This window comes from Brienomyrus brachyistius, chromosome 4 (genome assembly GCF_023856365.1).
Source record: "Brienomyrus brachyistius isolate T26 chromosome 4, BBRACH_0.4, whole genome shotgun sequence".
In the NCBI taxonomy this organism is placed as follows: domain Eukaryota; kingdom Metazoa; phylum Chordata; class Actinopteri; order Osteoglossiformes; family Mormyridae; genus Brienomyrus; species Brienomyrus brachyistius.
The window spans coordinates 18378726-18402749 of NC_064536.1; the positions used below are offsets into that span (position 1 = coordinate 18378726).

The window sequence follows — 24024 nt, forward strand, 5'->3', positions numbered from 1 at the left end:
CTTTAAAAAGACTTGAAATGATTTTGATGATTTTTCAGAGGCTACGTGCACACAGTCTGAAGTTCGCGCCGAAGAAATGTTTCCTTCTCCGGCGCTCTGTACGGTTCCTCGGACAGCTCATAGACAGTAAAGGAATTTCTACTGACCTGTCTAAAATGGAGGCCATCACGAATGTGGTCAAGGTGGATCTAATGAAAGCTGATGGGCTGACCCCTGACGCCAAGAAGATTCAGTCGTTTTTAGGGCTGGTAATGTGGTATCAGCGTTTCTTTGAGAACTGTTCCACCATAGCCAAGCCACTTTTTAATCCCACAGCTGGGTGTAAACAGGTGAGAGCACACAGAGGGGGCAAAAGAAGAAAGGTTCCTGTGTCCAGACAATTGACCGCAACTGATTGGACCCCTGACTGCGAGCAGGCCTTGCATAAACTTAAAGATGCTCTTCTTGCTAATGTTGTACTGGCACACCCTGACTTCTCCAGACCTTTTATTTTAGCCACTAATGCTTCTTCAGATGGCCTGGGTGCTGTTTAATCACAGGTTGTGCCAGGAGAAGATCGTGCCACCCTATAGCCAAGTAAGACTTTGAGTAAAGCCCAGAGCAAGTATCCTGCTCACCGCCTCGAGTTTTTTGCTTTGAAGTGGGCAGTCTGTGAAAAATTCAGTCATTGACTGAAGGGACACAAATTCATGGCATGGACGGATAACAATCCGCTGACCCATATCCTTACAAAGCCCAGGTTGGACGCTTGCAAGCAACGCTGGATGGCTAAGCTTGCAGCCTATGAGTTTGATGTGAAATATGTCCCTGGAAGTAAGAACATTGTAGCTGATGCGCTGAGCCGGATTCCTTTTGCTACAAATAAAGTGAGTCACAGACTTATTCATGATCCTTACTCTGCCCTCCTGTCCATCTCAGAACATCTGCCTGTCCCTGAATTACAGGATATGTTTCGTCAGTTTTCAGCCTGTTAAGCATCTCAACTCATCGGTGTGTCCAGGAGGTCACACGATCACCACTCTGCTGTTGCCTCAGTGTCTGCTGTGGAAGTTGCTGCAGTTATGAGTGGTCACACAGACGGGGAGACTGCTGCCCGAGTGAGAGCTGTCCCCTTAGCCAGCCATATTCAGAGTCTCACTGACATCGGTCATAATTCATTGCCGTCCTTCTCAGCACTTGAGCTGCTTGACAGACAACATGGTCATGCTGACCATGTCCGTGTTATTTTTTATGTTGGGCGAAAACGATGACCGTCCAGCCGCAAACGTGCACAGAAGATCAGGACCACACTAAGACTTCTAAAACAATGGCAGAAGTTGTCTTTAATGGATGAGATGTTATACAGAGTAGCTACTGGCTACTGGGAAGAAGAAATTTCAGTACGTCGTACCTCAGTCCCTTAGGTCTGATGTCCTTCGAGGCTGCCACGAGGATGCTGGACACCAGGGTCAGCTTCGAACACTGCACCTGGTCAAGCAGAGGTTTTACTGGGCCAGCATGGAGAGGGACGTTGGAGACCATGTGAAGTGTTGCACCAGATGTGTGGTGAGCAAAACACCAGAGCCAGAGGGCCGTGCTCCTCTTGAGAGCGTTAAAGCAACTGCGCCCCTTCAGTTAGTCTGCATTGATTTCATTCATCAGATACCATTGGCCGCTGCTGTTCTAGAACAAACCAACAGATTTTCAACCACATGCTCATGAGATACTAAAGTATCTCAAGCCAAAGCAATGAAAGGAGCCCACAAGACAAACCTTGACCTTTAGCCCATGTTCTGAACCACTATGCTACCAACACACAGGTAGAAGATGAAGAACTATCCTCAAAGTAGCGCCGTCAGTTAGACCTTGTAACATGAATAATCATGGTGGAGAGTTACAATGTTTATTTTAATGGTAAGATTTTTATTGGGGGAGGGGGTCTTCATTTTTCCACCTTCAGAACCAGCCAGTGAGACCCGTTTACCTCAAACCATCTGACCACGTGAGTCTCATTAATGAAACCGTATCTCACACCCAGCTGGAGCCCACCACCCCAAGGGTACACTCTACTTTCCCAGAAAATGTCAACCACCACCCCCAGCCCCACCTTTCCCAAACCCTCACCCACCCTCATAATTTGTAGCCCACTAACGCCGTTACTGCACGTCGCCGGCCCAGCTCCTCTCAGATTAAAGGCCATGGGAAAGTGAGCCAGCTGACCAACCCCATGTGCTCCTCATCAAGCTCGGCACGGAGCCGCAGGGCTGCCAAGAACAATGTGGGAGCTTCCTGAGTCTTAAGGACACGGCTGATGAGCGGGGAGGCTCACTGCACTGAACCAGCGAGAGTTAGCCAGCGAGAGTTAGCCAGCGAGAGTTAGCCAGTGTAATGAGGTGGAGCTGGAGGGTGCGATCTGGTTGGGGCATGGTAATTTCATTAACCTGATTGCTTAATTGTTGCAGCCAGCACGCGTATATAGGACCCGGTTGTGGTTGCGTGTGTGACTGATTTGTAAGCGGTGACGTGACTCTCCGTGCGCCAGTATCTCCTTTTCCGGAAGTTGTGGCTATATCCAACGCTGCAGGTAGGGCATCAGTACACGGGGTCGTTTGCTTGCTGTATGGGTGGTTGTAATGTGCTTTGGTATCTTCCTTACAGTTGCAAGGGCTTGGTAAATCTAGCAGCTTGCGGTTGCTTCCGCTTTTAAGGTTTTCCAACTCTTACCGCGTGTAATCTGCCAGGTATGTCTCGTCTCCTTTTACCAACGTTTGGGTAGTAGGGGCATACCTAATACTGTGTTTGTATTTGTAGTGGATCACGACTTGGAGTGTCCCGGACCGATGTGAGCCAGACCATCAACGGGATACTAAGTCACTACAATTGCTGCTGTTTTGCCCGGATGTTTTATGTTTTGTTTCATGTTTTAAGTATTAATGTGTTTTATTGATTGGATGTAAATTGGGGGGTGTCGTTGGGAAGGCTTGGTGCTGGGCGGTGAGGATCCGTGTCGGGCGATGCTGCGTGGTCGCGTTGCGTTCTTTTAGCCCACCCCTTGGGTGGATGTACCGGCGTCATGTACTGCGGGACCCCTTAGAGTGTTGTCTGACTGTACGCCTCCCATTCCCCTCCCGATAGCAGCTGCCTGGTTTGGGTTTCCTCTTTTGTCGTGTGATTGGAGTGTTTTAAACAGGATTTGATTTGTATTACTTGTGCTGTGATTTTGGTTTAGTAATTTGCTGTTTGGTTTCTTTGTGTTTTTATTTGGAGTGTTAATTAACAGCAGCCTAATAAAGGGAGTGTTTATGGTCTTCGCGTCTCCCCTATGGTGATCACGAATCTGTGTCCTTTTATATTGGAGTGGGTTTTGAACTCCGGTATTCTAATTCTCTGGGTGCAATTCCCAGAGTGGCGTAGTCGGGTTGTCCATTTCCGTATTCCCTCGCTACTTCCTCCCTCAGTAACGCCACACCAGCGAGAGTTAGCTAATGAGAGTTAGCTAATGAGAGTTAGCTAATGAGAGTTAGCTAATGAGAGTTAGCTAGCGAGAGTTAGTCAGCAAGAGTTAGCTAATGAGAGTTAGCCAGGCAGAGTTAGCCAGCGAGAGTTAGCCAGCGAGAGTCAGTCTTCGAGTGCTAAGTCACGCTGGGCCTCTGATCCACAAGCTTTACCATTAATATACCTTTATCAATGAAGATCTCTTCTATGTGTTATTATAAAACTTAGTTGCTACAAACTCTTAGATACTTTAACTAAAGCAATTTGGTTTTAAGAGACTTTGTGTGTGTGTGTGTGTGTGGGGGGGGGTTATGTATATATTACATTGTGGGAGCTAAATGTCCACTACAATGTCATAAAAACCTTTGGCCATGTGAGGACTTTTTCAGTCCCCACAATGATAACCTCTATTTCATAAGAATCTGTGAATGCAATCTCAAAATTAAACATGCCAAAATCTTGTATTTTGTTTGCTTACTTATGGTTATTGTTGGGGCTGGGTAGGGGCTAAGGCTGTCATTGTTGGGATTAGTGTTTTCACTGTAGAAACAAATGGAGAGTCACCAGAAAGATATAATTACAAGCCTGTGTATGTGTCTGTGTGAGCGTGTGTGTGTGTGTTTGTGTGTATTTGTGTATCTTGAGTGGATAACTGACTACAGAAGATGGATGGATGGACAGATGGAATTTGCAACCTTACTAAAGAGTAGCAGAAGCACTTCTGACACTTGAACCCTGATGATAAGTACAATTATTTATGTAAAAGTGCATCAGTTTTGTATTTAGTGGCATTTGCCAAACATGCTTGTAAAGGTTAATTCTGCCAGAGGTCAGTGATGTGGGTTGGCATTTGGCTCAGTGGCTTATATCACTATGCTTCTGTGACTAAGGCCCTTAACCCCAAACGCACCAGTGACTGCCTGCGTCTGCCTTCTCAAAGAAAAGTTTGTTTGCATGACATCATCTGCTGAATGAATACAAATGATTATTAACTTCTGTGGCCCTGGGTTAACGGCGTCGTCTGCCTTTCATTCACTATTAATTGTTTATGTTACTATTGTTACCTTAATCTTTTGCTTGTTTCTTTTTCAATCACTTTATGTAACATCACTGTATTAGTTAGTTTGGACTGTGAATCTGTTCTGCTTTAAGGTCTCTCTGTTCAGCTGACCTCAGGTCGAGGAGGCGCTGATTAAGGTCTTTTCCAGCTATGATAAAATAAAACTTTTCCTAGTGTCAGCCCCACTTCATCTTCATAGTGTTTTCCCCAAAACGGAGCCTTCTTCCAAGTCTGTGTTTGTGTGCGTGTCTCCAGATCTGGCTGGAGATTGAGATGGTAAGCAAATTCATAGCGGCCTCATCTCCAGCTGTCCACTTGCAGTCTCTCAGACATGTCCAGTATTCTGGAAATAAATTTACCTTCAGATAATTATCTCTTCTTCCCTGAAAGTGCTCCTGAGAAACTCCCTTTTCAGAGCTATAACTTTGTCATTTATGACGGCCATATTCCTGCAAGTGAATCACAAACTATACCCTCCTCCGGTCTGCACCTTGGGCTTCTGATTACTCTGTATATGCATGCTGATATAGATTCATAATATCTTCTATAATTACTGATCTGCCACCAAGCACATATTTACATTTTTTTTTCTACAATTCAAATTCAAAAGATTGCTGATTCAAATTCCATTGCCAGAGGTTTGTTGGTTCAAATCCCACGGTCAGAAGGTTGTTTGTTTATAACCCTTTGTCGGATAACTGATTTTACTGTTGGGCATTTGGGCAAGGCCCTTAAGCCAAAGTTGCTCCAGGCACCAGCTGATCTTGTTTTCTGAAGGGTACGTCACTGTGAAAAAAAAGCATTTGCTAAATAAACAAATATAATAAGATCGCCAGATATCGATTCTACATCACTAATATAGTTGTGGACACAGAGGCCCCACAGAAGCTCTTATCTTGATCTGTCAAGGCACAGGGAGACCTGGGGGAAGAGAACGTTCTGCCTGAGTCCATTTCAATTTTGGGGGGCTGCGTGTGTAGAAGCCTGAACCTAGAAGCCTGTGTCAGTGTTTGCAAGCTGTGAGCAAAAGCTGCCTTTATGACAGAGAGTCCAGCAAGCAAAGCATTCTGGGAGGGTGCAGAAACATGAACAGGACATAGATGTGCGATTCCCATGGCGGTGTTCTAGGGACTGACCGGGGGGGGGGGGGGGGGGGGGCTGGGAATTACCACTGACGCCCTAAAAACCCACATCTTGTCCTAGTGGCGAGGAACTGACATACATTCTGAGCCCCTCCCTCTGGGATCAGGGCTGCCATCATATTTCATGGTTCTGTTTAGCTAGGGGAGGCGTGGCCTCGATCTGAGTCATACCTGAACCTGGAATGTGATGAGCAACCACTTCTTTAATACTGATAAACTTTAGCAATCACACTTATTGTAATTAAGTTATTTTTAACAGATGCTTTTATCCAAAGTGACATAAGATTGAGAAAGCAGGACTCTGGAGAAATTGGGGGGGGGGGTTAAGGGTCTTGCCCCAGGGCCCAATGGTGACATCATTCTGCTGACCGTGGGATTTGAGCTTTGTGAGTCCAAACCTGCTTAGTCACACCACCCTAAGTTTGTTGCTCAACTCTCTGCTTTCTCAATTATAAATCGCTTTGCAAAGAAACATTTAAAAAATAAAAGTAAATGCTTCTTTTTTGCAGTGGAAAAAATGATCAACAGATATTTTGAAACGTTATGAAAGTGGGTCTGACCTTCAAGCAGCTTCAACAAAACATGGGGGGGGGGAGACAAGGGACGTCTTGATATAATGTAATCATGTGATTACGTTTGCAGCAAAATAAAAGGATGAAAGCAGAATGGAATATGGGCGTATGGGAGATGATCCTTTTATAGCATCCAGGTTTTTTAATGTTTGCGAGGCTGAGTTTGATTATATGGCGAGGAGCACAGCGCCATGTTACACGAGAAAATAAGCTGGAGGAAAGCAGCAGGCAAAAGCCTGACCGAGACGCAGCCCTGATACACGCCAGTTGGCGGCTGGGGAAACCTGCCGCGCATCAGCCCTCCGACGGCTGTTTCAGCTCACGGCAGGAAGCCGCCATCTAGTGGTGCGCTTTGGGAATTGCATGTAGCGCTGGAGTTCCTGGATATTATTACAGTGTCATGAAACTATAGACTCATTGTGGTTTGACTCAAATCACAATATTGTGCAGTTTGGGGATTTGCGTGGGTGTTTTTCCGCTCGTCATCACAGGTCCTGAGAGCCTAAACATGCTGCTGCTGAGCTCTGTTACTGTTATTCTTAAGTATTATTTTTAATAATTGTTGCGCTTGGACTTGATCTTTGATTCAATGTTTTGCCGTCTTTAATCTTTCCAAGCACTTCGGGTACCGGGGCGACGCCCAGCACCGTGTCAATTTGTGTCGTGGTTTTTTCTCCTTCCCCGCCAAATCAGAAGTCAGAGGGCCGCTTGTGCAGTATCCAGAATTCAGTCTTTATAGCAACAATGAAGTTACAACCAAGGCTGGACACGTAAAGTGTGTCCAGTACTGTTTTACACCAATTTTTATATAAATTCTTATCATTTAACAATATCTCGTCACTTAAGTATCATCATTCCTTCAGCCATTCACAATAATTGTTTTTTCCCTTAATCCACACCCCTAGGTGATAAGTTTGTCCATCATTTCTTTTGCCGTTTGGTCTCTTGGCTGAACATAATGGTGGCGCGAGCAGCTCCACTTGGTTTTTTAAAATGCTCAGCCGTGAACGTCTGGTGAACTCAGGCGAATCCCTTCCTTCAGTAGTAAACCGTGGCAGTTTCAGCCTTTTACACATTGTCTAACTAAAAGGTCGATAATATATTTGTCCTTTAACATAGTGATAAAATATACGCTAATTAAAGTGAATATTCATAGATTGAGGACTAACATAAAGTAGCTAACAGAATCTCAGACTAACAAAAGGTGCAAATACTCAGTTGATTACATTGTGTTGATTACATTATAATGTTTACATTGTAATGATTACATCATGGATATTTGACATACTTTTTAATAATATCATAAGACTTGTATTCTACGTTCATTTGTATGTCGTTTTGATAAAACGTCTGATCTAAATGTATACACAACAGTAACTATGAAAAACAAATCCAGATAGTTCTTTCTCTGGTAGGTCTCTCTAACCTTACGCCCCTGGGAGAAAAGCCTAGTGTCACGTGGGGTTAAATATAAATGTGTAGTTTTCTGGATCTTAATCTGTAGGTCAGTTCATCGTTTACCCAGAAGGTGGCAGCACATGAACACTGCAAAACTGCAAGCCTGGAATGTCACTTCGTATACAATAGTGCGCTATACGTGTATTAAAAAACTACATAATTACATACATAAATAAATGTTCTTCTATCCAAAAAGAATAGAAGTATGTCTACACAATATTCCCAAATCTAAAAATCCCCCTTGGCAGCATGTTACGATGTAGTTTGGTTTTGTTGAAGCTCCATACTTTCCCAGAATTACCCTGGACTGCATCCAGTACTGAAGCCCATAGAATCAAACACGAAGCTCACATAACTTGGCAAGAGGCCCCTGAATTACCTAAATTGGATGGAGTTTTCACCTCGGCTCATGGGGATTCAGAGAAGACACAAATGATCGCGAACCCCTGTGTGATTTACAATGAAAGGTGACTGAACACAACGCACAGCCTCTGTAATGTCTCCACTGTCCAGCAGGGGGTGCCACATGATAGCTGCCCAGCAGGAGTAAACAGGCTTCCAGAGATGATGCACCACAGTCCTCTAGTCTTAAGTGCTGTAATCTTGTGGTGCCTCTATACCTTAGTCTCATAGTCCCTAGTGCCCAATTCCCCTTTGCCCCACTTCCATGATCCACAAGTCCCTAGTCTCCTTGTTTCTTAGTCCCATAGTCCCCAACACTGTAGCCCCTTTTCTCCTGGTCCCCTATTCCCTTAGTCCCATAGTCTCCTAGTCCTGTGGCCCCTAATCCCATAGTCCACTACTCCTTAGTCCCCCAGTTCCTACTCCCTATTCCCTTTGTATTAAGCAGGGAGCAGGATTCAGAGGCCATCTGATATGCTTTACAATGAAGCTGTGCTAAAACCAGTATATGCATGAGCAGTGACCTCTGCTGGCCCAATCGGGAGGAGACGGGACAGATCGTCACAAGTACTAAGATGTGATGCATTTATCTTCCAAACACTTATCACAAGGGTATCCCAGGATACAGGAAACACAGCGTACAAAGCTGGGGTCCACCATGGATAGAATGCCATTTAATCACAAGGCACACTCACAGTCATAGACTCTGGACAATTTTCAGATGCCTGTCAGAGTAGCTGCAGGAAGAAACCCATGTGGGATAAAGAGAGCAAACACCACACAGACAGTGTAGGAGAAGGATGGAAACATTCAACACTGCAGCTGCAAGGCAGCCCTGTTACCCACTGAGCCGCCCCTCACTGGATTCTCATGGTTAAAATAGGACATGATGCCCAATACATTCAAAATGCACATGCGGAGGATTTCAGCCATATGGTTTTGAGTAACTTCTACACCCACGTAACATTTGTGAGATGGAGCCTGCCAGTTCCTCTTATGGTCCAATTCTGCTCCTGCGTTACTAAGATTACGGTACTTAGGTCCTCCATCCATCAGATCCTCTTCTCACTCTGGTCATGCTAATCCACTCTGGACACTGTAAGCTTGGTAAAAGACTCTCATCTCTGCATCCTTGGTAGTGAAACAAAAAGGGGGTTTGCTGAACTAGATGGGCTGAGACTGGAAGCAAAGAGGATTGTGAGGGATCACAAATGGGAGGACTGGCAACCGGGAAGGTCACAGGCAACAGGAAGGTTTAACATCAATGACCAGACTGGGGCTGACGAGACAAATAGATACTTAAACGCAAAGACTAACGAGGGGCAACAAGCAACAGGAATGAATCATCAGGGTCACGCTAGTGAGGAGACAGGAGGGTCAGGCAGGTGTGATGGATAGGACATGACAGTGGACATGTGACACGGGCTGTTACTGTCACCATGAGGAAGCGCAGGAATGTAAACAGCTTGGAAAAGGCAGCTGGTGTTTTTCTCCTTTGTTTCTGTGTGAGCCTATAGTGGGTCCCGTGTTGGATGGGATCCTGTTTCTACTGCCTGTCAGTCGTAAGCGGATCACACTTCTTACCGTTAGGGTGATGCCTGTGGTTTATGTCATTAAACCAGAGTTACTTGGATTTGCTGGAGACTTGACTGCGACACAAACACAATAACCTGTAGCAGGACTTGTAGTCTTTCAGGCACTCGGCCCCAGATTTTTAATTACTTTGAGTTTATATCTGAATGAGAAATTTTTGTAATTGACCAATACGCTTCTTATACATGAAAATATTCAGTCGATGTTTTGCTTATGAATTGCATTGATTGAGAATTAGATTAAATGTATTGATCTCGGGGGGAAAATTTTTTGAAAGCAGCAGAGACAAACATACATGCACTCCCGTACACACACACACACACACACACATACACACACACGCTGTTCTACTGTATAGGACTCTCACTACTGCTGTTGTTCCATTGTAAGTTGTTTGCGGTCAAACCCATTGCACAGTCCTAGTTGTAATGTGCACTATTTTGTACAGCACATCTATTCATCTGTTCTTTCATTCATCCGTTCATTCATTAGTTAGTTCATTCATTCAAATGATAAGTTGTATGGATTTGAATACAAAAATGTCTGTGTTTGTGTCACCAGAGGGATAAATATCCCTGTTTGCATGTGTGTCGCTGTCTGTAAGTGTATCACAGCTGTGAGAAATGCTTGTGTATATAGGCTGTAAACCCTCATGCTCATGCATTGTAGGGGCAGCTCAGTAAGTGTAAGTGTTACTTTGCGGCTGCTGTCAGGTGCAGCATGAACGGACTACGGGGGCCCGGGATGCTGGATTATCAGGGGTGATTTATTATTATGATTTAGAGCACAAACAGGAGAGAACAGAACAGAAAAGGAGAATGAAACACTGATGCAGAGCCGAAGCCGGCATGGTGGCTGCCACAGGATCGATTCCTCCCCCCTTAGCCGGGGACCCACCTCATACACCCACCCCCAGGGGAACAAGTGCACCACGTCTAAATTAGACAGGGGGGAGAGAAACAAACACGCGGCCAGCAGAGGCAGCAGCACAGAATGTGGAGCTCGTCACCAGAGGAAGGAGAAGGACGTCAGAGTAAGAATCCACCTTTCCTCTGTGTTCAGGGGTATATCTGTATTACTGCAATGCCACTGTGAGTGTTTGTGGGACACATTGCATCTGATAATCTTATTCCTAAATTGTGTGGATTAAAAAGAAGATACTTAGACTAAAATATAAAGCAAATCAGGTGTTAGCAGAAATACATGCTACAGCGGTTATGGCGTGTAAAATATTATACTAAACCGAATATATAAACCTTTATGGAGGACTGACACACATGTTAAACTCCTGTCTTACGTGAAAAAACTTTATTAACACTTTTACAACATCGGCTTAGCTCACAGCTGCCACTCATCGGTCATCAATACAAACTCTTTCACATATATACACTTGACAATTTGAGAGCACATTATACATTTCTGTCAACATCAGGATTCCTAAAAAAGAGATTTTGTTCTTTTTTTTGGTCTTTTGGAATCACATACAGTGCATCATAGATGATCAGGTATGTAGTGAAATCAGAATGCTGTCCACATTGGTTTAAATAAAAAATTGAAACGCTGCAGTTTGAATAACAAATCAACTTAACTGTCCATTCTCGTTGTTGCTAAATATGCATGTTTTTTTAGACTTCACAAAATATTAAGAATTTTCTTTTAGAATATTTATCTCGATAATGTTAAATAATGACTGTACCCGTTAACCATATCTAACGTGTTGTGATGGGGACGTTAACTGAGGGACTGCAGCGTCTCACGTGCTGCGACCGACGGGAAACCCGCAGTTACCTCAGGGCGGCAGTAGGAGGCGGACGTGAGGTTCAACCGTCTGAAGTTAAACCGTATTTTTTGGGAGAAATAAACATGTGTTACGCTTTATTTTTAATTACTTGTGCAATTATTCTCTAAGGTAGTAAGGACTAGTTCGCCTTTTAATGACTCTTTTCCCGTGTTTAATGGGAGTCAGAGAGACGCCGTTTGCTAATTAGCTTGTCGATTGTCAGGTTTAGCAGTTCACATAAGTTAAGTTTTTTTCTTGCTTGTTGTATTTTGATCTTTTAATCTAACGTGTGTCACTGATGTGATTTATGACTTTTCTTTTTAACTCTACGGATATTTTTCGCTTTCGCTGTTATGTCTCCTGTCTCCTTTTACGTGTTTATTATATATGCTGATTTAATCTAATTGTGATATTTATGTTCAATTACAGTAAAGTGAATTCATTTAATTATATTATGTTTTATGTTACTCAGTTACCTCACGCTTTGAGCAGAGCAGAACCAGGACATTAATAGGATGGAATAGGAAGCCTTTATTGTCAGTGTACAGGCAGCAAATACAATATACAGACAGAAATATATAAAATGTACATATACAGGGGAGGGGAAAAGCCCCCCCACTCATCAGGCTTACATTTCGTTACATTTTATTTTATTCAGAATCAGAATTCACTTTATTGGTACAACTGCATTTACTATGAATTTGTTCTGGCAGTTTTGCTGCATTGACAATATAGAACAAAAGTAATTTTGCATGAGTTTGGCAAACTGAACAAACATTCATTTGTTTCTGTCTAACATACGTCACACTTCAGACAGAGTAAAAATGGTTATACTGGTTATAAAGCAGAGATTTTACCTTTTTGCCACGGAGAAGCAGCGACATGTGACACTCTGATAAGGTAAAAATGATTCCTCCAGCACACAGTGAGCTATCCCAGCATGCACAGCGACACGGAGGAGTTTATATAAACATAAAACACTGGATAGAGGGGTTCAGTGAATGAGGAGGTGAAGCTGTACAGGAGGGTCAGTCCATCAGAGGAGACTCTGTAGAAGGACAGAGTACCAGCCGCCTGGTCCAGATACACTCCTACTCTGCGGGAGTCTGAGGGCTCTATGGGTATGACAGTCTCTTTATTATTGTGCCAGACAGAGTAACTGTCAGGAGAGCAGAGCAGCATCCATGACTTGTCATTGTGTCCAAGCAGACAGTCATAACTCCCTCCTTTCCTCCCGATTCCTTTATAAGTCACTGCTATCCGGGCTCCATCTCCACTCCACTCAGCCTCCCAGTAACAGCGACCAGTCAGACTCTCTCTGCACAGAACCTGGGGCCACCAGTCAAATCTCTCTGGATGATCAGGATATGGCTGCTTTGCCCCCCATGTCACCTTCCTGTTCCCCTTTGACAGAGACAGGAGGCTGTTTGCTGTGTTGGGGTCCAGCGTCAGCTGGCAGGAGTCTGTAGGCAAGAGGAAGAGCGATTAATCCCATGACGAAGCCCAGCATCTCCATCATTATCACTGTCACACCTCACACACTCCCTAACACAGAACTCGCTCCAATACACACATTTTATTCCCAATATACTCATGTAGCCGCCCGAGTCTGCGGCGCTCCGGCTGCCCCCTGCGCTGTGAGACACGCCGCGCTGAGAGACTCGCTGGGGACCCAACTACACTTTAGCCTGCGCTCTATTATTCTGTACTATACAGAAAATATTAAAACGAAGCAGGAATTCAAGTATGTGAAATACCTCAGGAAATGTCGGACGCCGCGCGACGCCGGCGGGAAGAAGCTGCGCGTGCTAAATTAATAGCCTTAATTACAGGTGAATAAAATTACAAACAGCATTCATCAGACATGTTAATAATAAAATTATAAGACAAAGATTACCACCAGTTTGTCTTTACGTCACAATATGAACATTTTTCAAACCAATTTGGACACACACCTCTTTCCAGCAGCGCGCGGACGCATCTAGGCTTAAATGTGTCCCATTTAAGTAATATTTTCAGTAAATTATTATTCTGATATTCCCTGCACACGTACCACAGCAGTGAGGTCTGTGTATGTTTCCCTACGTTTTACAAATTCAAAGCGCCAGTTTTGATCACCTGGCTGGCGTGAGATTTTCAATTCGGGTCTGCACACACATGCATACGCATTTATATGTATGTAACAGTTTTATTACCTTAAATTGTCTGTAGGGTTTGCAAACTACCCCAACCCTCGTCAAAAGCATCTGTGTTGTTTAAAGTGGACGCCAGCGTCCGCGGAGGAGGACGATGACGTAAAACGCATCAAAAAAGTACCAGTCTGGGCGCCACGTGTTTTCTGTGTTGATTCCGGCTGCGTCTGTGCGCCTACATGAGGATACGCGACGCATGCGCGAGGTGCAGTACCACCAGGAAATGGGTTGGGAGTATGGTCACGTTTTGTCACTGGACATTGTGTTTATATACGATACAGATAGTATTAAAGTAGCATCTGATTTTTTAAGAATGAGTGACCTGAAAAACTATATTTTCAGGGGCAAGAAAGAAAATATTCCAAACATTATTGTGCCCGTCTGTGTACAGTGGCTTCAAAATTAATGGCAGTATAAGTTTCTGAGAATGCAGTGTCGAGTACAAATTACAATGAAATTCTAACTTGAAATTCTTACTTTCCCACTTTCATAAGTAGCATTACTTTTCAATACAGTTCCATCCATCCATTTTGTGCCACTTATCTAATCTAATATATATCTGATGTTTTGAAAAGGCAACGTGTTGATATTGCCTTCTTAATAGAGACCCACTTAGTGCAGCAAGATGTAATGCTGGTGGCCTCCAGGTTCTACAGGCTTGTTTCCTCCTCATCAGCTTCCTCTCGGAGATGTGGCTGCTCATTTTGGTTAGTTGGGGCCTTCAAATCCATATTCTCAAATTGAGAGGGACGCTGACAGCAGGTTCTGTTACGTTATTTCTGACCTGGGGGGCAGGAAGGTCTGTTTTGTTGCTGCTTATACTCCCACCCCCCAGGCCGCTCATTCTTCTTGGATCTGTCCAATCATATTCTTAGATTCCAGGAATTTAATTAAAGCTTATTATTGGTACTGATGCCAACGCCATTCACAATCCTGCCCTGGACAAATCCCCCTCTCTCGTGGGTAGCCGGGTGCCCCCCTCCACCCGCTCCTTGTGTAAATTTGTGCAGGACCTGAATTTAGTCGACTCATTCTTCTGCTTCTCTGATTTCCTCTTCTCTATCTGACCACAAGTCTGCCTTCCTTCAGTTGGTGCTGCCTTCTCTACCCTCTCAGGCCCCGTGATGGAAATTTGATTCTTCTCTGCTTCAAAATCCCAAATTCATAACTTATTTAACCACTAGCCTCGAAGAATTTATTTCCATTAATGCTGGCTGAACTGATGACCCAGCCTACTGCTGGATGGCTGTTCAGGGCTTCCTTCATGACGCACGGTTGCCTTTGCCAGCGGTTTGGCTCGCGATGGTCGTCAGAATATTTCTGAATTAGAAAAGCCTCTATCTCAGTTAGAAAGTGCGCGTTCTGCAGTGGATGATCAGGATCATGAGATCCTTATTACAAGTGTAAGAGCTGAGCTGAATTCTCTTCTATCTCACCGCACAGAGTTTATGGTTCATCACACCAGGTTGCACTATTATGTTTCTGCTGCCAGGCCTAGTAAACTATTGCCTCTTAGGCTTAGGCAGTGTGACTCATTCTCAACGACATCTGCAGTTAAAACTAAGGATGGTGTCGTCACCACTAACCCTCTCGAAATCAACAAATCCTTTTTTCAGTTTTATTCTGATTTACTCTCTTCACCTGCCTCCCCATCCTCTGATCTCACCCGCTCTGCACGTTTGCTTTGACTCTCTGCCCCAGTTCTAAGCCCGTGTCCAGTCTCTATTCCCTTCTCCACAAATCCTCTTACAAACCTCTTTCTGTCACTTCCGCCTGGCAGATGGAGCTCTCCCCCACCCCTGTTTTATCCTGGAGTGTCATTTTTCAAAACATTAAAAACTGTTCTAAAAACCGAATCATCAGCAAATACAATTTAAATTTGTCCATAGATTGTACCGCACTCCTAGGTAATGCCATCCCATGGCACACCTTGGGGACCCGGGTTCGAGTCTCTGCCTGGGTTACATGTGCGTAGAGTTTGCATATTCTCCCCGTGTCGTTGTGGGGTTTCCTCCAGGTACTCCGGTTTCCCCCCACAGTCCAAAAACATGCTGAGGCTAATTGGTGTTGCGAAATTGCCCGTAGATGTGCATGTGTGGGTGAATGGTGTGTGAGTGTGCCCTGTGATGGGCTGGCCTCCCATCCTGGATTGTTCCCTGCCTCATGCCCATTGCTTCCAGGATAGGCTCCGGACCCCCCGTGACCCATTAGGATAAGCGGTTTGGAAAATGGATGGATTTACCCAACTAGACATCAATTTTAAATATATTATCTGACTCTGTTACGTCTTTATTTTCACTGTTTCTACTGGTATCATTGTTTTGTCCTCAGCTTCCAGCTGCACTCTCTCTGGGGTTGGCAGATATATATATATATATATATGTGTGTGTGTGTGTGTGTGTGTGCGCGTGTTTTTTTTCTTTTCGCTTACATGCTGTCTCAGGTTATGGGGGGGATTTTTGTTCTATGTTAAAATTGTTAAATAAAAATTTGATCACAAAAAATGCCCAATTGAGCGGGAAAACCATGGACCTGGCAACCCTGCATGATGGTTTATAGATACACCTGTAAAGTGTGAGATGTCTGAATGGGGTTATACTCTGATAACGGCACTCATAGAACAATCAGATTTCTTGGTCGGAACTAACTGTTATAATGCATTATGAATGTGTTTATAAATGACTAAAAACACTACTTTAAGTAAAATGTTACCAAAATTGTTTATTACAGTTAAGCAAATGTGGTGTCCCCTGTGAGGGGAAGGGGGAATTATAATTTATGGGTTGTTTATGGTTTGGTTTTTTCCTATTCTTTTTTGTTTTCCTTCTCCTTTCAGCAGTGCCACGAAAGCTTGGGGAGGTTGCGCCGTCCCTCATTGGTAATTGAGGGGCGGGACTTGTTAGATTGGTTGGCGGAGGCGGGGACTTGATCGGGTTTTAAAGATGGCTACATCAGAGTGGACGGGAGCGCGGTCCGGGGACGGAAGGTAATCGCGGCGGTTGTTTTAAGGAGGCGTCGGTGGGGCGATGCGGGCTTTCCCAAGCGGACCGCGGACGTGAGTGAGCTGAGGTACCAGGCTACAAGTCACGGGTCCGCGGTATCGATAGAGGGATAGCGAGCGCGCAGCCATAGCGTCTGGGGAGGTAAGAGCAGTGGGAAGGCGACGCAGATGACGGTGGGGGGAGTGGCCTGGGATACTGTGCTTAGAACCCGGAAGTAAGGGAAGGTTCCTAACCGGTGGGGTGTAGGACGTATCCGTTCAGGTTATAGCCGGGACGGTGTGGTTCCGGGGTTGTTTTGGGCTTTGTTTCCCCCACAGGTCTAAGCTCGCCGCCGTGGGTCGGCTGGCTTGGGAGGCACCGGGTTGGTGCATATCGCAGCCAACGGATTGAGGCGGTGAGCGGCGTACGAGCTACCAGGCTAAGAGAAGGACAGTGGGAAGAGTTTCGGTTATCTCCCACGGGACCGAGAGAGCTCCGGGAGGAGGTGGACGCGGCCGGAGGGTAGCGGCATTGCTGAAAAGGGGATAGTTAAGTTTTGCTTTGTTTTTTTTATTTTTTATTTTTTGTTGTTTTTGTGGGCCGGACGAGGGAAGTGCGCCGGCCCAGGACTGAGTCTTTAGTTTCTTTTTTTTTCATTTTCGTTTCTTATTATTATTATTATTAATAATATTATTGTTATTATTATTATTACATTTTTGTTTGGGGGTTAGGTTTATGTAGGGGGGACCTTTGCAGGTCACCCTTCGGTTTTGTCCTCTCCTATGTTAACTGACCTCCTCTCCCCGCTGCATAAGTGTGCTGTATATAAGGGTGCTGTGTCACTGTGTGATTAGTTGTAGTGGATATTGGGGGGAGGTGTGAGTGCTGTGGGGTTGTTTTGGAGTGGTATTGGGGAAGGAGAAATAACACTTGTAGTGGTAGTGTGATTTACCTGTTGGTGGGAGGGAGGTGGTTGTTGCCTGGGAGTTTGGAGTATCTGTAACCGAGCCCCAAATAAATCTGTGCCAGCTCACCCAGTTGTTTGCCCCATTGTGTCATTGCCCCAGGAGATCCTAAAGGGTGTGTGGGTAGCATTGTGCTGTGTGAAAGGGTTAAGGGGAAGAATTAAAGACTCAGTACAAAAATAGTCATTAGGCAGTGGAGGTCCTACACCCTGGGCCACCACACAAACAACACACAGCTCTACATTACAGTGTCCCCATGTGACTATAGTGTCACATACAAAGGGGGGGGGGTGTATATTTCTGTTTTCTTTCTCCCCCCTTTCCCAGATCTGTCAAGAACAGGATTGCTGCTGCTGACTGTTAAGCCCTATCCATCTGAAATACAGGGCAACCCATCATTGGTGCTCAGTGTTCCAGTGGAAGATCTAACCAATCCTGACTGGTCTGTTCCTGATGGGAGGGGCCTAGCATTCAGAAGCTGGCTGTGTCTATGTGTCTAGGAGGGCAGATATGGTTGTGTTGTTAGTCTCATTTGGTGTCTTTGATACTCTCCTCCTGCCTTCTGCAATCCCCCCCTCACCCCCTTGTGAAACTGAACAGGTAAGAAGTGTGCACACATACATTAACATGTAGGTCCTCTCTCTGTATGAACACACTGGGTTAGAGAGCAAGTGCCACCTTCTGTATTTATGTTCGGGTGGGTAAGCCTAGTGTAGTCTTGGTTTTTATTTTCTATCTTTGGTTTTAGTTATAATCTTTACAGGGTAGGGAAGAGCTATTATGTTTTGTTAATTTCTTTCCTTTGACGCGTCCATGTTCTTTTCCCTGGGTCTGGCCCATCCTCCTGTGTTCCCAGCACCCAAATCCCTGTATTGGTTTGGTCAGAAAGACTGAAAGCTATTGATCACCATGAATCCATGAAACTGAAATCTACTGATCAAGCCAGAAATCTTGGTGTAGTTCTGGACTCAGACCTGAATATCAACAGTCACATAAGGACAATTACAAAATCAGCTTCTCACCATTAAAAACATAGCAAGAATAAAAGGATTTCTCGCTAAACCAGATATAGTAAAGCTTGTTCATGTGTTAATTTTCAGAAGGTTAAACTATTGTAATGGTGTCTTCACAGGTCTTGGTTATAAATCAGTCAGACAACTGCAGCTCATCCAGGATGCTGCCACCAGAGTCCTCACTAACACCAAGGAAGTAGAGCATATCACACAGCTCCTTAATCACTGCACTGGCTTCCTGAGCATCACAGGATTAATAATTAAATATTACTTGTGTAAAAGGCACTAAATGGCACTAATTTCCTTGAACGTTATGAAGCATCCAGACCCCTGAGGGCATCTGGGAAACATTCACTCAGTGTCCCAGAATGAAGACCAAGCAGGCTGAAGCAGCTTTTAGTCTCTATGCTCCCTGTCTGTGGAACAAGCTTCCTGAAGACCTGAGGTCTGCTAACACTGTCAGCTCATTATAATCAGGGCTTAAAACGTTACTGTTTGCTGCAGCTTTTCAATAAATGTTATGAGCAGGAGATTAGTCATATGCTGCCTCTACAATGTCACTTCTTTTTAGTTTACTGTTTGTTTTTTTGGCTTTTATGCTTTTTAAAATGATCTTTTAAATTGACAATCAACGTGTTTGTAAGTCCCACACCAAAGTTCCGAAGTACCGAAAAAGTACCCCAGCTGTGATGGTACTTTGGGTACTGGAACTTCTGGTACTGGTACTCGACCCGAAGTCAATGGAAAAGGGGAAGTACCAAATGTACTGTTCCTGGCGCAGTGCAAAAACACCCTGAATAAACTTGCCTTGCTTCGCATTGCATTACAACTGGATTCAAAGGTTACTGACATAAACAGCTCATGTAAATGTGAAAGACCAGGAGGCAGCGGGAGAGAGAAAGAGAAGCTCCACTAGCAGAAGAAAATGAAAAACAATAAAACACAATAAAACACAGTAAAACACAATAAAACACACTCCACCTCATACAGGGAGAGAGAAGCGTGTGTGTGAACAGACTCACGTTGTAAGAATTCTGATCTGGTCGTGGGCACTAATACTGGTAGGACGGTGTCTTTGGTAACTAGAAGGAGACAGAGAGAAACATGGATGTGAGTAAAAGGAATTTACTTGTGGGAGATGGACGTCACTCACTGTGTATTATTATTATGAGGGACAATAACACGCATTTTTAACAAACTGCAAATCATGGTAAGTTACACATAATACAGATTTTTGGATTCTGTAATGTAGAAGAAACATGAATCATGTGATCTGGGTTTTGCAGCCTGTAGAATTTAGAGCTCACAGGTTTTCATAAAGATTTAGTCGTATTGGAAACAGAAACTGACTTGGTCACCCCAACGTGAGGCTGACTGTACTGCATACTCTCTCTGCATGGTGTATAATAACAAGAACAGACTGAGAAATGTTTATATTTATCAACCTGTATGATGGATCTCTGCCATTTTCTTTTCGCAAACATTCTCCAGTTGATCCTTCAGCTCAGAAACCACGTTCCTCATGTTCTCAAAAGAGCAGCATGGACTGACGGAGATTCTGGGTCCAAATCCAGCTTCAGGGGTGACAGGAAGACCCTGGTACCTCTACAGACACACAGTCTGATTAAACAGCTTCATTAAAACAAATGTGTATGGGGATCTAATGAACAGGACCATTAACATCTGACCAATGACAGTCTAGCTGAAATACAAATGAGAACATGCATCCATTTGAATTCTCTGCTTTTCTTATTGCCAAAGTAGCTGTTCTGTTACCTGGAGGAAATGGATGTGATCCTCTGTGTGTGAAAGCTGCTCCAGCTCAGAGTGTCTCCTCTTCAGTTCATCAATATCCTGCTTCAGTCTCTCCATGTCTCCTTCAGCTTGACTCACTACAGCCTTCTCCTGATCTCGGATCAGCTTCGTCACCTCAGAGCGTCTTCTCTCAATGGAGCGGATCATGTCAGTGAAGATCCTCTCGCTGTCCTCCACTGCTGACTGTGCTGAGCTCTGTTGGTGACACAGGGAGCAGAGGACGGTAAATTACAATTGGCCCCTTTTGAGACTCCAGAGAGCCTCATTGTGCAATAGAGATGTGAGCTGACAGGAGGTATAAAAACAGCACAGGGCTGGGGTTTGGAGCGTCACCATGCTGGATGCCTCAGGTACTGAAACCCAGCCAGCACTGATTGGAAATGATCACTCATTAAGCTCATACACTGTCAGCTGCAGGGATTTGGCAGAGACTGGTGGCTGTATGGGGCACGTTGGTTGTCACCATTAGGTCTCAGTTTAATAGGTGACTTTCTTGGTGTTTATTTGCATTATGCTGGGTTGTGAAGAGTTGCATTTTTCTCAAATGAGCCTTTTATGGTATTTTTCTAAATAAACAAGGTACTACTGCTGCAACACTTAGTTAAACTCTTATCTAGCAACTTTGCTGCATAAAATCACTGACCCAGAATAACCCACAGAAGCATTAATTTGATTAATCCCCACAAGTCTGTAGATTTGCAATCTGTTGTATCTGAGAAACGATTTAATATGACCACAAGCCAGCTGTTATCTTCTCCTCAGGTTCATACTCACTGTGATTGAGGCCACAGCCTCTCTCAGCTCCTGCAGCTCCTTCTCTCTCATCTGAATTCTCTGCTGAAATTCACTCTGTGTTTCACCCATTTGTTTCTACAGATAAGAAACAAGATGACAAAAGCTCCTTTCATTAGCTGAGATTATATTCATTAATCATCCTGTCCAGGGTGGCTCCCAGCATTGGGCCCCATGCTGCCTCGAAAAGAATCGAGGTGCTCCCCATAACCCTGACTGGGATTACTGGTTAGGAGATGGATGGATGCAGGGATATTCGTAAATGATTTATTGACCGTAAGTAGGATAAACTGGACATAGACCCTTTCATCCTGTTTCCACCTGGTATTAACATACGTCCTGGATTATCCAATCAGAAGTGGACAGCGCTAATTACAGGTGTGAAGGTACCCAGGACACATTGAAGATGCATTGAGATACGATCACTGAAACCACATTGGGAGGTGGTCTGAGCTGCATATGGCCACATTCTTATAGCAATGTGAGGCGAATGTGTCCTGGGCTGCACTGCAGGACCGGATACTCAACTGATGTCCTATTAGATTGATGTCAGATCGCATGTCAGTTGAGAATGGGCCACTGTGTAGTAAACTGCACTGTGAACAACAATAATGCATCTTTTCTCCTGCGACACTAAAAACTCTGAAACTTTTGGGAAGTTGGTTTAATATTGGACTGTTGTGACCCATTCATATGGAAACCATGTCACAGTGTACATCACTGATGTTCCCATGCAAATTCAGAACAGAAAATGTGTAAAATGGGATTTATTAAAGATGCTTCAGAATTTGCACAGATCATATATTTAATGTGCATGTTGGGGTGCAACCTGGTGCAAGCAGGGAAACAAGGTGAAGATGCACTTAAAAGCTCCAAGACAAAGGGAATTAAGGAGACTGAACCAAACTGGAAAAACACACAATAAAGGAACAATAAGGGGTCAAAACTCACCAGGGATAAAGTAGCTAAGAAAATGACATGTAGACTAACAGAGGGATTGGGGCAGCTAGTGATGTTAAGCTTGACACTGAAGCTCCGAGGTATGTGCCAAAAAGAAACGATTCACTACATTCTTGACTGAGCTTCGAGGTTTCCTCTGTTCCACCCTAAACACGTGACCATGGTCATCCGAAGCTTCATTCTGCACTCAACCATGTGACTGCTTTGGAAATTGAAAATGAGACGCAAAAACCTCTTTGTCGGTTTTGAACGTGTTGTAGAACAAATATTACTCGGCACACACACTGCAGCATAAGGTTTCATCACAAAAATAATTTAATAATTTATTATTCATGATTTAATAATAATATAATATGATAATAATTATAATAATAATTAGTTATTGTTGTGTTCAAGGTTCAGGTTAGTTGCATGACTACATAATATTACATTTGGGTGAGGGTATTACCCAATAATCTGTATAATTTTCCCAGTATAGAGACCAAGAAGCAAATGATTGATGAGGCTTTGGTCAATATGACTGTGAAGGATTCACAACCCTTCACCATAGTGGTTAACGCTGGATTTAGGGTGTTTCTGGGTATCCTGGATCCAACCTACATTCTCCCATCCAGGCAAACATGAAAGTGTTTGGTGACAGAAACATTTAAGATAGAAAACGAGAAAGCAAAGGAAGAGGTGAGAAAGGCCAAAGCAGTAAGTCTAACATCTGACATGCGGACATCCATACATATGGAAGCGTATTTAGCAGTCAAATGCCATTTTATAAATGATAAGACTGAGCTATCAACTGTATTATTGGGAGCAGGAAAATTCCCAGAGTCTCATTCTGCAGAAAACATGGCTGCAGTCGAGGCAGCCTGATGGAGGAGTGGGGAATACAGAATAAAGTCCGATGGCTCACACTGACGCTGCACAAAATGTAATTGTGTCAGACACACAACCTGCATTGTAGATGCACTGAATTTGGTTGTGAAGAAGGACATGGACCAGACACAAGTACCTGACGATATCAGATCCAAGACAAGACAGATTCTGTGTGATCAACTTCAGAACCAGTACAACTGCTAGAGAAAAGCTTTGTCAAATTCAACTGCTGATGGGCAGATCCACACTCAAAATAGTCCAAGAACTGGAAACCAGCTGGAAAAGCACCTATTCAATGCTGTAATGATCACATGATCAAGGAGAACCAGTTGGTGCTGCATTGGTCACTCTGAAGACAGAGCTCACTACCCTGACCTCAGAGGAATATCACATCATTTATGAGTGTCTGGGTGTTTTATGACATTTCAATGAGGCATCTGTTACTCTCTTCTCTTCAGAAAGTGTATCAGGATCCAAGGTAATTTCTCTCATCCACATGCTTAGACATGCTGTGAATCTGAAAACTTCCCAGACACAGAATGTCAAGGCCCAGCAGTTGTGCAAGAACCTCTTGAAGTTGCTCACTGAGAGGATGTCAGTCTGTGAGACCATGAGCATAATGACACTGGCCACACTGCTGGATCCAAGATATAAAACTGCAGGTTTCTGTAGCCAATCTAATGCTCAGGCTGCCGTGAGACGCCTTACAGCAGAGTGTGTGTCCAGCATAAGATTACAGGAGGCCCAGCAGAACCCATCCACACCAACATGCATCCAGCCACCAGAACCAGAGCCTGGAGGAACCTCATCTGCTACTGCAATGCACACCGGTACTGCAACCATTCTGCAGCACATGCTACTGCGCAGGTTCAGCAGTACTTCAGTGACCAATATATTGCGTTCTGAAGACCCTTTGCAGTTCTGGGATATACAGATGGCTGCCTATCCACACTCGTAT

General features: G+C 44.2%; 2 protein-coding genes and 1 long non-coding RNA gene across 6 annotated transcripts in view; 1 reads left to right on the forward strand and 2 right to left on the reverse strand.

The window, feature by feature from the left end:
- The window catches only part of LOC125739657 (uncharacterized), a 27795-nt gene extending 24508 nt beyond the window's left edge, over positions 1–3287 (forward strand). Inside the window, exon 2 of the long non-coding RNA XR_007397222.1 lies at positions 3170–3287. This is a non-coding gene — a long non-coding RNA (uncharacterized LOC125739657). The remainder of the gene's footprint in view (positions 1–3169) is intronic.
- The window catches only part of LOC125739617 (tripartite motif-containing protein 16-like), a 144745-nt gene that overhangs the window by 50395 nt on the left and 70326 nt on the right, over positions 1–24024 (reverse strand). Inside the window, exon 7 of one of the 4 annotated variants that reach the window (XR_007397218.1) lies at positions 12339–12381. The gene's annotated coding sequence lies outside the window, so the exon portion shown is untranslated. Of the gene's footprint in view, positions 1–11988; positions 12382–24024 lie in introns of those variants that run through there. The other 3 variants (XR_007397217.1, XR_007397216.1, XM_049009908.1) reach the window with 3 other exon arrangements.
- Positions 1–24024, reverse strand: part of LOC125739618 (tripartite motif-containing protein 16-like) — a 77117-nt gene that overhangs the window by 50395 nt on the left and 2698 nt on the right. The window contains exons 2-6 of the mRNA XM_049009910.1: positions 21222–21317; positions 20409–20642; positions 20078–20237; positions 19655–19714; positions 12491–12944 (exon numbers count right to left, since the gene is read on the reverse strand). Coding sequence (XP_048865867.1) covers positions 12491–12944; positions 19655–19714; positions 20078–20237; positions 20409–20642; positions 21222–21317 — 1004 coding nt within the window. The remainder of the gene's footprint in view (positions 1–12490; positions 12945–19654; positions 19715–20077; positions 20238–20408; positions 20643–21221; positions 21318–24024) is intronic.